The sequence below is a fragment of the Lepisma saccharinum genome, chromosome 21 (genome assembly GCF_977018435.1).
Source record: "Lepisma saccharinum chromosome 21, izLepSacc3.1, whole genome shotgun sequence".
In the NCBI taxonomy this organism is placed as follows: domain Eukaryota; kingdom Metazoa; phylum Arthropoda; class Insecta; order Zygentoma; family Lepismatidae; genus Lepisma; species Lepisma saccharinum.
The window spans coordinates 16,526,294-16,544,337 of record NC_139249.1 but is presented as its reverse complement, the minus strand read 5'-3'; the positions used below and the strand labels follow the sequence as shown (position 1 = coordinate 16,544,337).

The following is an 18,044-nucleotide window of genomic DNA, read 5'->3' as shown; positions in this document are numbered from 1 at the left end:
ATGATCAGGAAGAAAAGGCACTATACCTTTAACTTCAACATGTAAGCAAACGTCGGTATAAATAAATGTCTATATTTCTTCTTCTCCTTCTTTCTTTAAAGGTGGTTCGCGTCTTACATTAATTTTTATGCCGTACCTAATGCATACGAATGCAGTGTAAGGGCAAGCTGTCTACTTTATGTAATAAATTACTGATTCCTCCCATCCTAATCACTAATGCAATTAAGTTTTTACGGCGACACGCCAGCGACTCATCTCCTCTCTTGCTCGTCGTAACGCGGAGGAATACAACACCTTCGTAAACGAACCAAGCACGCGACTTGAAGAGCGTGCGAAGTACATGCCCACCCCTTCCTTTCGACATGTTTCTATTTATTATCGGGAAGTTGACGAAGGAAGTTTGCATGAACCGTGTCGTTGAGGGAAATCCCTTGTTGTAAACATGTTAAAAACACACGCATAGGCAGCGAAGAGCTTCATCCTGTCTCTATTCCTGTAATTTTGTGTGCTTTTGAGGTAAATCCTAACTTACTCATGGCCGAGTGCACCAACGCCGATTATTTCGAAGTTCAGATGAGCGGGATCAATTTTGATCCACTCTAAATGAACTTGGTTTAAAGATTTGCATTGCACCAACGAAAAACGACGTTCAAGAGATTCCGTTCAAATGATCCGAGATTAATTTGTAAGGCTATATCTGATTGGTTGGCTAAAACAAATGACAATCAAGAACCCCACCGAATAGTGTGATGTGTTAAAGTATCAACGTGTAGGAGAAGAAAGTAATTCGGGCTGCAAACTTATCTGAATTTGATAAATGTACTGATCAACCTTGTCGACGAGTACAAGGATGTAGTAGGGTGTAAAGAAATAATAATCTTAAAAAAGAACTGACGGCATAAGACAAAAGAATAAGGAGAAAGCATGGAACCTTCTTCTACGGGACTTCAATGCCTTACGAAATGCATTCGCGAGAGACCAGCGTACGCTGAAACTCGCCCGCTCAATAAAGATATTTTATTATTATTACTGTATTGTGGTAAGTATTTGAATTTTTCATTTCTTAATTCTTATATATTTATATTGTCATGTCGTGTAGCAACACCATGTAGCAATATCGTAACATTGCTCTGTTCTAATTTACCTTGCACTTGCACATGTTTTGTGTTCTGGGATAGAAAGTACAGTATTTAGAAAAATTTCGACTTTGCACCACAGAACCACAAATTATTATTATTATTTTGGCAGTTTTTAGTTTACTTTACACAACTCTCGAATTATCAGCATTGTACATCCAACATCTCTAGCGTTTGCACGCCCTCGATATCACTTTCCGCTTTGTTTATATTCAAAAACAACTGCCTGCAGTCGAAGCGTCAGTATCGTGAACCAGGATCGGCCACCAAAACGGTCTCGAATGGCAGTTCAGAAGATAAACTCGTTTTGATGTTCCTAGATCGCGATCAAGTGTTGAACCGTCTTCGTGCAATGGAATTTTCCAGTGATCCTTTCCCGATCCGAGTTTAAAATTTGATCTTCGTTCGTGCACACGGCCATCAGGCGTATCTTGGCGGGGGCAAGGGAGGGCGTTTGCCCCCTCAAAATTTTCAGGTTTATTAAAATTTACAAGTTAGGGGATCTGAGGAGAAAAGTAATAAAGAGTAATATTTGTAATTTCGCAAACGTCACAGTTATTTAGCAAATAATCTTGGACGTTGTTTTTATTGGATGGAAAACTGTTCGAAACTCTTCCCCAAACTTAAGCCTCAGTTTAATTCTGCCCCCTCAAAATTAAGCTCACTTTCATTCTGCCCCCTCAACATTAGGTCCCAAGTTACGCACATGTACTCAGGGTTCGAATCAGGACCCAGGGGAGGATCAAGATAACATTTTCACTGGGACAGGTGGATTTTTGGCGCCCCTCATACTCTCCACCTCTCTTCAATAAAATAATATGATCATGTTACATATTTGCGGTTTGAATGACGAAAAATAATAGCCTTATTTTATAAGTAATTTAAGTGTTACTATTAAAGAACAAGTTTATTTTATGCATGTGCTTATGTGATACATGAATACATGAAAATAACAGTAATCTCTTAACTTAATTTGCTACACGATTGTACAATATACTTTTTATGTTATGCAGGAGTAACTTCAATTAATTCTTGTGAACAACTAATAAATAGCCACGCACTCTGTGTCAGTGGTTCGAATCCCACTCTAAACTGTAGATCCAGTCCCGATTAGCCTTTCTGTGCATAAAGTGGACTTCTTGGCACCCGCCGAGAGTTTCGCAACTCTCCTGGAGAGAAAATTTCAGAATCATTTATAGGAGAGGAAGAATCACGGATATATAGACAAAGGAATAAAAGCAGAAGGAAAGAGATAGGGTTTACAACAGAAATTGATAGCAAGTGATACAAGGATGGAGAAAGAAGAAATAAAGGATAAAACAAAACAGGAAAAGGTGTAAAGCAGAAAGCAAGAGATGCAGAAAGATAGGAACGGCAAGACAGAGAATGAAGGAAACTAGAGAAAGAGGAGAAGAGAATGATACAGAAAAAAGAGAAGTAGAAAGTTGTGTGAGGGAAAGGAAAAGAGAAAGAGAGAGAGAAAGAGGGAGACAGAAAGAGAGAAACAGAGTAAAAGAGGAAGAAAGAGAAAACGAAAACGAAAGAAGAACATAGAGGAAGTAGAGAAGAAAGAAATATAGAGAGTGGTAGAGAAGTAGAAGGTAGAAGGAGCAAAGGGGGATAGTTAGAATACGGAAGTAAGAATTCTATAACCACGGTAAGAAGAAGATACTTTGAATATTTGACTACCACTCATGTAGTACATTTATAAAGGGTTGAATACTCATCGCAGAGAAGTACAAAAGCTGAGCACGTTTTACGCGATACAGAGCTGTTCTGGGTATGAATCCCGAATTGACAAAAGCGTTCCCTGGCTAGTGTTGTCCAAGAACAAAATAGAATACATGAATTTCTTGTAGTTTTTATAGTTTTGTAATTTATCGTCGCCTTTCTACCACTTTTTTAACTAATCGCGACGATGAGGATGAGTAAAGACATGTGAAATTGATGAAAAAGACACTCACAAAAACACCCATTGCCGAACAGTGGTATGCCTAGGATTTTCGAAACAAGGGAGTTACGACATAGTTTTTCAGTAGTCAGCCTTCATTTTTGAAATACATTCCTGCCTTTGAGGGTCTCTTTCTTAGGAATATTTGGCCAAAGGAGGAGGGGAGGGGGTATGACGAGGGCGGACGGGAAGTTACAATTGGGAGGGGCGAATTCAATCGAATCACCTCACAGAGACTCAATTGTAAGCTACACTTGCACCATTTTATATTTATTTATTTATTTATTTCGAACACACAGGCACATGCCCAATTACAGTGTTCACAGAGTAAACAAGAAGGTAATACAAAATACAAAAATAATATTACATCAAGTGAGAAATATGACATTTCAATCTACAACATACTTATAAACATGACTGATTTCATACATTGCTTGATTTGATAGAGTTTATGTAATATTTGTATACAAGTTATACAGAGGTAATCAGCTTATATACATGTAAATAGTAGTAGTGTAATAGAGATATTGAGTAATAAGTTGCACATATAAGAGACGCAATGATAAACATACGACAGTGAAATTGAAACAGTATTTTATATGAAATAAGGTTAAACAAAAATATAGATAATGTCTAATTTAGGGTGAGATTATGAACATAACAATCTTAATTGTGTCCTGTTTGTATAGGCTACAGTGTTCAGAAAATACAATGACTTTTAAATCTGAAAAGATCGATACTAGGGTTATTACTAGACACTGAGTTGAACAACTTGCACATTCTCCTCAGGGGTTCCATTTCAACCATGTTGGTTCTTCCATGCGAGATTTTAGAGAGATTATTTCTGGGTCTTAAAATAGCATTTGGAACATGAAAGTTTAATTGTGAGAAACAACATATAATACTGTAAACAGGAACCAAGCTGACTTCCATGTTTTAGAGATTACTGTTTTGCAAAAATAGGAGTCCAGGTCGTCTGGAATAGATGGTAATTATCGTATGTCGTTATCATCATTCCTCTTAATGCCACTGTAAACAGAACGATCAGATATGAGTAGTGAAGTGAATAAACAAAGAAAACAAAAATCTATTCTCTCCGAGGGACTCGGGTTCGATCCCCTTTTGAGGCACATTACGCAACGGTTTGGATCCAAATTTAGACTGTAGATCCAGTTCCGATAATCCTATCATGAGCATGAAATGGGTTTAAATCGAACTTTTAAAAAATATATTCTCGAGCCTTTTAAACTTCGTAATAAAGGACAAAACCTTTCAGTCCTCACAATAACATTACGTATAATAATATATTAAAAAAACATTGCAGTTGGTAGGGGCGAATCCGCGTGTATCCGCTCCTGGTTATGACCCCCCACCAACCCCCTTTGGGTACGCCAGAATACAGAACTCGATCCAAGGATGTTTAATCTATCTGGAAGACCTCCCTATTCTACCACGACAGACGAGACGACCAATGGCGTAGCTGCCGCCCCCGCAACCCCCCTATCGGCGCGGCCCCGAGCTGTAGGGGCCCCGCTATGTTCTCTCTCTGTGTTCCTGAAATTTTATATAATCCCAGAAATTCAGCAGATACTGTCGCTTATTTAAAAACTGCATTTATGAAACAAAAAGTTAGTTCCCAGTAACATATCATATGACGAAATTTGCGATAACAAGCAGTGGCATATTGTTTCAGCCAGAGGGGCCCGGGCAACTTGACATTATGGGTCTCCTCCGAAATTCAGAATTAAGTTAGTTGCTCTCAGATGGCAATCGATAGGAAACTTCTCTCATCTCATACCTTTCTAGCTACGGAGTTTGTCGTAAACGTATAGTATAGTGTAGTGTAGTACAGTTGTGAATCGAGTATAAAAATTCAGTTGCTCAACCTGTTGATGCTTTATTGTTACACAATACCTAAATAAACAAACTTCATAATTCATGACGTTTTCTTTACTAGTAGAGGAGAAGGTCTAAATATGGACGAAGGTTTAAATATGGGTTTTGGAGTTATCAGCGCTCCCGGGTGCTGCAGCCTGGCAGAGGCTATGGGAACTGGTTATCTGTCAAGGACAAAGGTTGCGGCGCCAATTCGCAGGAGAAAGTGGTGGTTAGTTTCGGCCTTGGACGCTGTTATAGAATTTCGACCTCCGAAAACTTCTTGCAGGTATGTTTTAACTCAGCGTTTTCTGAATTCTCATCTGCTTTGTATAGGTTATGATATTAGCGGTACATAAAACAAATGTGGGCTTTTATAATGCCATGATTTGTTTGTGAAATATGTACCACAGAGAGCGAAAATAAATTGAAGAAGATAAATAGCGTGATGGTCTAAATATGGGCTATGACATGAGGTCTAATGCTGAGATCACATTTTCAACAAATATTTGGATGTTTTTCTTAATTTCGATTTTTCCCATTCCGCGTGATTTTCAAAACAACAGATTATTCATAAATATGAATTCTATAATGTTTTAGCGATAAGTGACTGTTTTTTTTAATTTTAAGTGCTTTTTGTGATATTGCCACTTGTAGCCCATATTTAGACCACAATTTTGAAATAAGTCATTTTACAATTTTTTGGAAATTCCTTTTTTTTTTTCAAAAAAATGGAGACCTTCTATACTTAAGCAAGCTATTACATTTAAGTATATATTTCGTAGTTATAACACCATTAAGCCTTGTTTCCATGATATGAAACTCAGTATACTGACCAAGGCAGAAATTAATCTTATTATAAAAAATAAAAATATAAACTAAACGTAACGTTTCAACCTTCTAGCAAGGTTTTCTTCAGACTCTGCACCAAGTACAAATGTAAGAATGTACCTTGTCTGAAGAGTCTGAAGAAGACCTTGCTAGAAGGTTGAAACGTTACGTTTAGTTTATGTTTTTTATAATAAAATAAATTTCTGCCTTGGTCAGCATATTGAATTTTTCATATTTCATAGATATGCATTTTAAAGACAGGTGCTTGATATATTAATTTTTTCCTCCGAAAATGACAAAATAAAAAGGGGGGCACATTTAGACCTTTTCCTCTAATATTACGTGATATTTAAAATGTAACTTCCCACCAAATATTTTCAAGGGGGGCCCCCAAGCCTTAATATGAAATAAGGTCTAAGAAAATTTCCCACGGCCTCATTGTTCACACCTTTTACCGTTACGTTTTACTTCAAAGGGGCCGAAAAAAGGTGGACCCCAGGGGCAATTATCCCTTTGCCCTTAGGTCCAGTAGCTACAATTCCACCATGCAGGGTATACAACGTATACAGTGCTCCAATCCCTCCAATAGGCATTTCATTGAGTGACAAATTTTCAGTGAATAAAGTCCAGTCGCTGCTTAATTTTCTATCTCTCAAGACTTGAATCCGCTGCTATTTCTTCGCACCAGATTGCAATTTACCTTATGATGTCAGGTCACCATCGACAATCTAGAGGTCCAGTTCAACCCCCATAACTGAAATGATAAGTTTGCTTGAGTATATAACTCCCAATTAGTATTAGAAGCGTAATGTGAGTGGCTCTTACGTTGAATCTTGGCCTGGCATAGACAGAGGATGGCTTTTTGAGCTGAAGGCGAATCCATATCTACGTAAGTCCAAAAGAGGAGTATTTATTATCCGTTAAACAATTTCCCCAAACAGTTTTTTTTAAAAAATATATGTGTATTATATGTAAATTGTAACTTATTAAAAAAAAGTTTCGAAAAAAAATACAAAGGATCACGAACAAAGTAGTTGGCTGTGTGATGCCTCCACACTCCATTAAAAAAATGTTCCTGGTTTTGCTACTGCGTTGAAGTAAGACTGATTGATTGAATTGGTGTTTTAAGTCCACTTTATGCACAGTAAGGCTAATTGGGACTGGACCTACAGTTTATGTGCCTCCAGCGGGTATCGAACCCGGGACCCCTTGATTACAAGGCGACGACGCTACCACGTTGAAGTAAGAGAAAGTATTTCTAATTTATTCTTCCAGTTACGTATTTATCAAGAGATTCAGACCACCCTGATTTAGTGTCCACAAACTACTAAACTGATATACTGTATAGCCTAAGTCGATGACAAAAATAGGAAGACAGGGTAAACGTTAATTCATTCTACAACGAAAGGGGGTGGGTGGTGAGTATATAACTTTTGTGCGTTCGTCCTACTCTGGCATCATCGATATTTTTTGTTCACTGAAGGGGTCTCAATATTTTACTTGCAGGGGGACCTCAGAGAACTGCGCCACGCCACTGGAGACGACACTGCTGTTCTCTTCTCCAGCCAACACGCACACTATTATAGCGCCATCTAGCTCTTCATGTTTTGTAGTGGAGGGAAAGATAAGCCATTTTCATTTCGTTTTGATAGTCGCCGGGTGTTTGGCTGACATCCGCTGCTTCGGAGGGGCGAGGACGCATTATAAACACAGGGGAGCGAGAGGGGAAGGGAGAATAACGCTTGTTCCGTTCAGCAATGAAACCACCTTTTAGCGCGCCCTGTTTAAGTACACCAGTTTTCCAACTGTGCGTCAGTCAATCCGAGTTGTTTGTGGTGTGCTTGTGAGGAAAATATAACCAGGGAAAGTGGTGAAAGGATACTCGTGCGAGTCTTGTTCGTGGTTTGTTTGTTTTTGTTGTCCACCCTCGTCAATCTTGTTTGTTTACCGGCTGTGATCCCACACCGTAGCCAACAAAATGACTGACAACGGCGACCTGGGAAGGAAGAACAGTGTAGGAGACGGAAAACCAGTCGGCGAAAGAAGAGTAAGTGTCGGCGGCATTCGAGAGAGAAGGACCAGCCAAGGAAGGAAATACAGTGTTGATGTTACTGAAAGGGTAAGTGATTATCCTTTAATAAACTTATCAAATTAGCCGCTAAGTGCTTGCAGGCACGAACAATAACAAATCTCGTGTTTCACCAATGGCCAACGATAAAACGCGCGGGAACGTCTGTTCTCGTGACACTGAAAATTAACCCAACAGTTGAATTATACCCCGTTCGTTCTGACTAACCAGAAACATTGCCACTGTTCGGGGGAACATTGTAATGTTCTTGTTTGGGTGCATTAGTACTGCTTTGATTTGAAATTACGCCAAAATAAAGGAAGCCTTGAACAAAAATACATTAGCCTGTGTCAAGCAATATAACATAACTGATAAATTGAATGAACTCGTGCAACAAAATAATGAGGTTTATCATGTGCACGATACAAGCAAAGTACGAACGGAATGAGCATTTCGTTGTGTTTTTGTCATGTAAATTTGTACAAGGGCGTGGTATATTGTACTGAATTGGCTATTCTCGTGAAGACTGTAGGAAAAGTAACAAAACAGAACATGGTTTCGGCTTCTTTGCATTATGTACAGTTATGTTAGTCTAGCATGTGTTATGCTCTTTGTATCTGTAATTTTATTCAACATTATGGGCACGATACATTTAGTCCTGTATTACAGTTGTTAGTTTCGCGACAAAGAGGGGATAAACCACCCGTTTTTAATTAGTATAGCTCCAGGGTACGAAATGACTGTAGATTGGTGCGGGGGGAGGACCAGACAGACACACACACACACACACACACATACATATATATATATATATACGTATATATATATATCAATAAATATGTCAATTATTAAATAATTAAATTATATTATAAAACATAATGTACGGACTATCCTTCATTCAAAATTCGATTGCACATTGAAGATTTTAATATACTATCAATGCTATGAATACTGATTTGTGTGACTGGGGGGGAGGGACAAAATTTAAGAAACATTAAGTATGTAAAATTCACATCTAAATGCTATTACATATACATATTGTATTTATATATAATATTTATATACTTCCAAGTCGGATTAATTTCTGTGTTCTGGGGATTCCTACCTTCAGTGTTCTTAGAGATGAGGCTCTTTGTTCTTCATTCTTTGTGTGTTTTCAATATTGCTCTAGTAAAGTACCCAAAAATTTGACTTCAAAACTATTTATATTTGTTGTTTCCCCCTCCCCGGGAAAGTTTGATGCGGGGGAAATTTTAGGACAAGATCTTTGGTGGGGGGAATTCCCCCCCTGTCTCCCCTGGGATTTTGCACCCTGATTCGCTCTTCTATTCAATTTTTATACAATTTGTGGCAACGAGTGTGTAAATCTCCACATTAAAAATGTTCAAAATTTGAAACTTCTCATAGACTAACAACATTAGCACAATTTTTTTCATAATAGGCTACTTAAATAACAGTTTAAATTAAGTCATTAGATATCTCCTCAGTAGCGGGCGCGTTGACTATTCGACAGAGTTGTAAGCTTCGAAAATGTCGGATTCGAGTCCCGGCTAGTGCATGTCGGGATTAACCTAACGAGGAAGAAAAGTGACGTCATAACCAAAGAGCAAATGGAAGACAATATGTAACCTTGTTTTGGCAATTTTCTCAAGCTCCTTAGCACATCGCGCTACGACGCCAGGGGTCCTAGGTTCGTATCCCGGCCTGGGCATGGATGTTTAATTTAATTTGAATTAAAATCTTTTGGGTGCGTCAGCACTGAGGCTATTTTGCACCCGTCACACTATGCGGGGTCCAGCCCCTTACCATAACAAAAATAAAAGCGTGTCTGAAAACTAAAATTTCCTAACCTTGGTTAAAAGCTGAGGCTAAAAAGGGCGCTCAGCCCAAATAAGGACAAAAGACAGGACGACACAGAATTATACTGGCCATAGGGCCAGTCGCCAGAGCCTCGTTGGTCTGCAGTCCAGGGTGTACTACGTAGAAGGAGCACCCCTTACACCCCGGGCATGGATGTTTGTGAGTGTCCATTCATCAATTTCATCATGTCATCACTCATCCCCATCTTCGGAAATTAGCCAAAAGTGACAAAAAGCGAAGTAAAATAAAGCAAATCAATCAAATTATCTTATATTTCCTCCTCCCCTATCATATTAATTGTGTTTTACCTTCCCGTCAATCCTGCTTTTCAAGTTCCATCCATTAAAAGTTGATAAAATATAGCCCTTTTAATCAAATTCCTCAGTACAACACTTCCCCCGATAAGCGCAGGGCCATCGATGTCGCCTCGTCGATCCCGGTTCGATTGGGGCATGTTAGCTTCCTAACCTAACCTCTAGCACTGACAAGTAAAACCGAGCATTAGGCCCAAAACAGACTTTGGAAAGGTCGTTGCAATTGCTATGTGATTGACTCGTCTCCCCCTTTTCACTTGTGTCACTTCTAAGCTTTCAGAAGCCCGAAAGTCGTCACGTGATCTTTCCCACGTGGAGAAAATTTTCGTCGCGTCGACCGAATTCTTTCTGCACATTTGCTCCTTTTCCAACTAAAAATAGTACGGTATCAAATCGGGCGGCATGCTATTCCGATAGAACAAGATCGGAATTCACGTTCCCTTGTGCACGTGCGACAGTGCCAACTGCCAGGCAAAATAGCTGATTTCTCGTTCAGTTTAATAGCCTCTGGTGCACCCATAGTCAAGCAGTTCGTGCTTCGAAACCTGCATTACTTCGTGCTTGTTGCTGTGCTGCACTTGGTATCTATAACCTAGGGTTTCTTTCCTAAGTGCCTAAGCGAAAAAACCGAGAAAAAATTGTTGCATTGAATTTATATATACAGACTATACCAGGAGCGTATATTCTTGGCTAGCTAGGCTCTCTGCGAAGCCTGGAGTCTAGAGAATAAAATACAGGAGAAAAATTGATCAGAAATTGTAAACAAAATTATTCATGTCAGTGAGATGATGCTGATTCTGGATGGAGTTGCCAACCTGATTTATTATGAGTTGGCAAACTGATTTCTTATGAGTTGGCAAACTGATTTCCTATGAGTTGGCAACCTGATTTCCTAGGAGTTGGCAAACTGATTTCCTATGAGTTGGCGAACTGATTTCCTATGAGTTGGCAACCTTATTTCCTATGAGTTGGCAAACTGATTTCCTATGAGTTGGCAACCTGATTTCCTATGAGTTGGCAACCTGGTTTCTTAAGAGTTGGGAAACTAATTTCCTATGAGTTGGCAACCTTATTTCCTATGAGTTGGCAACCTGATTTCCTATGAGTTGGCAACCTGGTTTCCTATGAGTTGGCAGCCTGATTTCCTATGAGTTGGCAACCTGGTTTCTTAAGAGTTGGTAAACTAATTTCCTATGAGTTGGCAACCTTATTTGCTATGAGTTGGCAACCTGATTTCCTATGAGTTGGCAACCTGATTTCCTATGAAATTCATAGCCTAGGACCACGTGACAGTGAGATAGCCCAGATCTTGGTCTCAGTATACGCCACTGGGCTATACGTTTCTTGCCATGTGAGAATACAATATTTTTAAAGAAAAAGTTTTTTCTTGATGACTGAATTTATATATTCCTATGAAAGACTAAATTTATTTAATTATCCAATATACAATTTTGCACACAATTTATAAAGCTCAGTACATTCAACATGAAAGGGGATCATTTTACTGACTAACAGTGTAAATAGAAGGGTTGGTCACAAAAACCTGATAAAATTTTATGGGCGTTTTCCACTTGTGACGTAAGCACGCATGCTAAGAAGGGAATTTTCAAAATTCAACAGTTTCACGCAGGGGGTGCTCGTTCGGCGGCGCGGATCGTATGCGCAGTTGTCCGTGGATGCATGACGTCATCATCGAAACACTCGGCACTGAAAAGGCTGGTTCCTTATGCAAAAATTGAGATATTTGACAACGAATATCTTCTAAAATATAGTAGCAGGGGAAGAGTTACAACTTTTACTGTTAAGACTCATCCTTTCTAATCAATTTATCACAAAGTTGATTCAAATGTGTAAAATGGTTTTCAAGAAATCGTGTTACGAAGGAACCCCTGTTTTGTTCTCTCCAGGCTTCCAATGTAAGGGAGTTTTAACTCAAGCGCGTTAGATTTCTTTTTGCTCTATGTTTTGAGATAAGATTATTTTGTTCTTGTCAATTGAAATCATGCCTAAATGCTATGGAAAGCTGTGAAAACTATTATCAGAAAACTAACGGAATAAATCTAAAATATCACAGCTTGACTGATATAAAAAATGCGGTATTGCCCATTTTTGTGAAAAAAGGCATTGTGCGAGATCTAAAAGCAGAACTATTTAATATTGTATATAAATGTAAGGGTGTAATAAACGTGACTGCTTCCCAGGCACGTATCCAAGATGGGGGGCTTAGGGGCTCGAGCCTCCCCAAAAGTGTTCGGTTTACACTAAGTAAAATGAGATTTTTTGTTTCTTGTGGTGTCAAATAAAATAATATGACGTTAATTTAAGAAGATAAATAATTATCGAGGCAAGACGGAGAATATTCCATAACCCTGTTATTGGTAACAGCTCGTATCCAAGGTGGGAATCAGGGGGCTCAAACCCCCCTTTAGAAAATTTTCAGTTTACGCTAGATTAAATTAGGTTTTTGGCTTCTTGAATAATACGTATGGTGATAATTTGAGAGATAATTATCTAGGCAAGACGGAAAATGTTCTATAAGCCTGTTATTGTTAATAGCGCGTATCCAAGGTAAAGGACAGGTGGCTTGAGCCCCCCCCCCCGCTCCACAAGGAAATTTTTCAGTTTACACTGATAAAATTAGGTTTTTGACTTCTTGAATAATGTGACGATAATTTAAGAAGATAAATAATTATCGAGGCAAGACGGACAATGTTTTATAACCCTGTTATTGTTTATAGCGCGTATCCAAGGTGGGGATCGTAACTCGTGTCCCCCCGCCCACCAGGAAATTTTTCAGTTTACACTAGATAAAATTAGGTTGTTGTCTTCTTGAATAATGTGACGATAATTTTAGGAGAGAAATACTTATCAAGGCTTTCGGAGATTGTTCTATAACTCTGCTGTTGATAATATTGCACGTAAACGTTTCTTACGTTTTCGGTGTTGTCGTAGCGAACTTGAACTCTATGTAGAGACTTGTCAGCATTTGCAAGCTGCACAACAGAGGTAGCGCCACACGTAGGGCGATTCGGATTCATTGTAATCTTTTTAATCTCTGGAAAGCGCGAGAGGGAATGTTATTGAAAAAGAGAAGGAGTCGAACTACTGACAATATTTACGAATCTTTTTATCTGCGGAACGTTCTAGAATATAATGAGGATATTAATACGCGGCTTCAATTTCCCGGTTGATCTGTACAACAGAATAGGTGGAGACTTCAGAGGTAAGTATCACAATTCATACAGTCGATTAGTGATCAGTCAGTGTCCATTGGTTGCTTTATAAGTTCTAGTGATTCGAAAATGAAATGGACTAAATACCGTAAAGTAACGAAGTCTACCACTAGTTCCAGTTCGGTCCAAAAGCTAAAGACATTGACGACAGCGGAACGTCGAGTAGTGCTACGAGTGGTTCGGGTCGAAAGACGAAGAGATCGAAGGTCTCTCTCTCTAAAGTGAATATTTCGGCAGTATCGGGCTGGGCATTGGAGTGATTTATTAAAAAAGAAATAAACTGCACAGATCAACTAAAAATCAAAGTTTTGAGTGATGATTTGGTTGTGCCAGGACCAAATTTTGTGTATGCAGTCCGAGAATTTCATGGCATAAAAAATACTTTTGTTTAAGGCTACTGGGTTCGACACACACTCAACAGACAATTTTGAACACTTGCGAGTGCTTAGGCCTGAATATGAACAATTTGGTGGGTTTCGGCTTTTATAAGAGCTGCAAACATGGGAGGAAAGGCACATTAGAGGTGTTAAGGCTCGAATGAGAGAGAAATATTCGTGAACTGTCTGCGTCCAGTTCCCAGCACACAGTTTGAATCTCGCGTTGTGGAGTGGATTGTGCATTCAGTGCATGTGTAACACCTTCGTAAAAATACTTCTAGTACATAGATGTTTTGATGCCTGATGAGAACAAATGGATAAACACACATACTGAGATGGTTCCCGCACACAATGTTAATGCATGGAAAAAGAAGAGTTGAGTGGTAGAAAATGTCCCGATTTCACGTTCTGATTAAAATGACAGCCTTAAACAGTGTCGACGATTTAGGAGATAGTTGCTCCCCATTCTTTTGCCTCCACACTATCACACTATGGCCTCTTAATGCTTGTCCCCTTTCCACCCCCCCCCCACACATTTTGGAACCCAATTGCCACCACTGGCCTTAAACATACAATTGTGATACCCCTTTAAATATGGTGTTCAGCCTCCCCCGAAAGGAATCCCTGGATAAGTGCCTGCTGCTTCCCGTAAAATATCACTGCACTCTGCACTTTTCTCTTCTGTCTTTTCTTTGGCGCCGTCAATAGCTTCAACACGTTGTTTTATATATTTATACATACAGAGCATGTTCTTACCTTAATGAAGAATATATATATATATATATATATATATATATATATATATATATATATGTCACATATTTGTTTTAATTAGTATTCTGCTCGTTCCGCCACCTGAATTTAGCAGCTAGGGTTCAAAGGGCAGTGCAGTTACACCGGAAGAAGGCTCGGAAATGGCAGGCTTCAGAAGTTAACTCATCCAAATTAAATGTGCTCTCTCTAAATTTAAATCATAGTTCACAAATAATTTGATTAACATTTTTAAAAGTTTCTGTTTTATTTAATAGTGTATTAATTGGTGCATTCTTCTCCAGCATAGCTATAGGCAGTGACCACACTACAGGGGGGAGGCAGAAACGCCCCCCATTCTCGTTCGACAATTTCTCTCTCTCTCTCTCTCTCTCTCTCTCTCTCTCTCCCTCTCTCTCTCTTATCTGCCCCCAGTAAAACGGCAAAAATAAATAAATGAATGAATGCTCTTTTAGCCAAAAAATGCATTTTTGCGTCATATGTAACGGAATAATAAACATGATTGCCCCGGGAAAATATGATTTACCCCTCCATCTTTACTATTGCGCCGTCACTAGCTACAACATATTTTCATTTCTATTGTTCCCACATATTTATTTTAATTTTAGTATTGTGAATCATATTCCACTGTTTCCTCACGTAGCCCGCCCCCCCCCCCCCCACACACACACACACGGACGATATCAGTTGTAAGTTTTAGACTAAGCTTGCCAAATGTCCACTTATATCTTTGTATTCTTGAGCCATTTTAAAAAAAAATCATTTCGCCCCTTCTTCTGGACTATTTCATAGCAATGTTTTCCCACTGGAAGCCCCTTTGCAGATCGAGATCCGGGGCTAAAGCCTTCCCAAGCCACTGTCCCCTCCAAATACTCTCTTGGCCTCATGAAAGAAAAATATATGTATTTATACGAAATATTAATTTGACTTGGCAGTTTCTTTTTTCGAACAGGAATAAGTTTCAAATTTTAATAGCTTATAAATTTACACTAGCAATTTTGAGTAAAGGTTTTGCGTAACCCTAAAAGTACATTTAGAGACTGCAAGGTCAACTCTCGACATTTCAGATATATTAATAATTTTCATCACAACATCTTGTAATAATTATTTGTTACTTCAATAACCTCCTCGCAAATGTTTCTCGCATATTAAAACATATATGCCATTTTCTGTTTATTTCCTTGTAATGCTGACCTCCGTGGCGAAGTGGTTAGCACAACGCTTTACGATGCCAAGGGCCCCCAGGTTCGAATCCCCGCCCGGGCATGGGTCTACTCTCCTTTCTTCAATTTCATCATATCATCACGCATCCCCATCTTTGCAATTAGGTGACAGATAAGCGAAGTAAAATAAACTAAGTCTATTAATCAATTATTTTTTAAACTCTTTATTTCTTCTTTAGCATGCAACGTTTTTGTTAAAATTATATTACCATTTGTAAAATGACGAAATTCTAAAGGAGAACACGCAACTTTCTTTGTAGCGCATCGGTCAGAAAGTTTCAGGAATATGTATTTTCAAAATACATTTTTTCACATGTACTTTGCCCCTTTTAAAAGTAGCGCGTTTTCAATTATGTTACTAATCATTAAAAGGATGCCTCAATACCATCTTGGAGGATGACAATTAATATTTCCCCCCTCCTAAAAGTAATAATATACGTTCGCTCTCTGAATCTCCCATATAAATGCTAGGGGCCGTCTGCTTCAGCCGAGTTCACTGCTTCTCCGGTGACGTCACGCGTTCGTTCAAGATCGGCAATCTTCGGATGGCTTTACCTAATCTCTATGTACCTTGAGTTTCACGCGCGAACTGCAACAATGGTCTTGATTCAAATTTGCCTTTTTTTTACTTTCTTGTTGTATAGCTCTCTCGCTATATGCTTTTAGCGGGCTATGCTTCTATCAGGCAGGTATAATATCCCATGGCGCGACAGCCCTCGAAGGGCCTTGGCCCATCTCCCGACCGCCAGCCTCCTTCCCACAATCCTACCTAGAGGTGTGGAGATCTTCAACCAGTAAAGGGGTGACGTGGGGTCAGCACTTCGAACCCCCAGCTGTTATAGGAGATATCCGTGACCGGGTTACGCTACTCACTCGTTGCTTCCCAATTTCCTCACGATGGTGGGTTGCCACCGGCTCTATACACAGGCCGAGAACCCAGGCGGACTCGAACCCATGGCGTCTCGCAGTCGGAGCCTTAAACCGCACGGCCACGGAGGAGGATATGAGGCACGTATCCAGGAATGTATTTGGGAGGGTGGGATCCGAACCAAGTTTATTGTTTTGCTTTATTTTACTTCGCTTTTTGTACCATTTTTGGCCAATTTGCGAAGATGGGGATGAGTGATGATATGATGAGATTGATGAATGGACACTCACAAACATCCATGCCCTGACCGGCGGTCCGAACCATGTGTCCGAAATAATAATATACGTTCTTATTCTTATAAATCTTCTATAAGAATAGAGATATAACAGCATATATAATATTTTATGAGTAGTAAATCTTATTCGTTACTGTTAATCAAAGTCATGTGATCCCAATCAAATCCTTGCCTCCGTGTAAGTTCGGTCGGTCGGGCGATTGCACAAGAAATGCTAAACAAATATATTTTGATTATCTAATTTAGGGGGTTCCGGACCCTCTACACCCCCTAAATACTTCCTTAACTTATTCATTACGGACTTGTTGGGATCTTGTCGTCGAGTTTGGGACGCGGACTCGTATCGTTTGGTAAATCAACTGCATTACATGTAGTTGAATCCTTACCGTTCACATATATTTGAAAATTATAGACATTATGGACTCGTAACACGGTTGACGTCCGAATAAGACACGGTGAAAAAGGACCAGTTCGTCTTTGGTACAACTATTTAGGCCCTGTTCAAGCCTGCTCTGAATTCCAGCAATGTCTTTCCGTCCGTGTATAATAGAGACAACGATTCATTGTATCTGCTTGGCGCAAGATGCTAACCTCTACACCACGAAGGTTGGTATATGCCCAAAAGAAAACCCGCCCCGTATCTCGACACCGCCAGAAAAGCCATCTTCCTCTTATCGGTCCATGGCCCTGAACGCTGCTATCGAGTTGTAAACCTGTTTCTCTCTGTCATTAGCACCTGTGGATCGGCAGTTAGCGTGGGCGATATTTCCAGAACCCACTCGAATTATCCCAAGACTCGGGGCTTGAGTTAATTTTGGACTTGCCCCTGTTTCACTCAAGTTCCCGAGAGTCAGCTGTGGTTGGTAGCTTACCGAAAATATATTTTTTTATATCGCTTTTCTAACACTTCCGGCTAATATGAACTGTAAACTTAGCTACAATCTCTCGGCCACGCAAGTTCCCGGGATAAAATCCTGGCATGGGTGTTACTTGTGTCGCTTCATCAATTTCATCATATCTTCTATGCAGTCGCGACGTGACAACAGTTTTAAAGAAGGGACGCTAAATTAAAAGACACATTCAAAATCTCGGTCATTTGTGGAGGTGATGTGACGGGCACCACGCTCCAGCCGCTTTAACCTCTCCTCCCTAGACACCTATTTATTTGAGGCTGGGTGAACCCCAAACTCCATTTAGGGATATTACTGGAAGAAATTCCTCATCTGAAATTACTCACCGCGG

At 39.5% G+C, this 18,044-nt stretch overlaps 1 protein-coding gene across 3 annotated transcripts in view; it reads left to right on the top strand.

Annotated features, from left to right (window-relative positions):
- Positions 1-7,511: 7,511 nt before the first annotated feature.
- The window catches only part of LOC146004051 (uncharacterized protein ZK1073.1), a 347,101-nt gene continuing 336,568 nt past the window's right edge, over positions 7,512-18,044 (top strand). Inside the window, exon 1 of one of the 3 annotated variants that reach the window (XM_083142659.1) lies at positions 7,512-7,912. In XM_083142659.1, the coding sequence (XP_082998785.1) occupies positions 7,772-7,912 (141 nt within the window). In that variant the 5' untranslated portion in view covers positions 7,512-7,771. The remainder of the gene's footprint in view (positions 7,913-18,044) is intronic. The other 2 variants (XM_083142657.1, XM_083142661.1) reach the window with 2 other exon arrangements.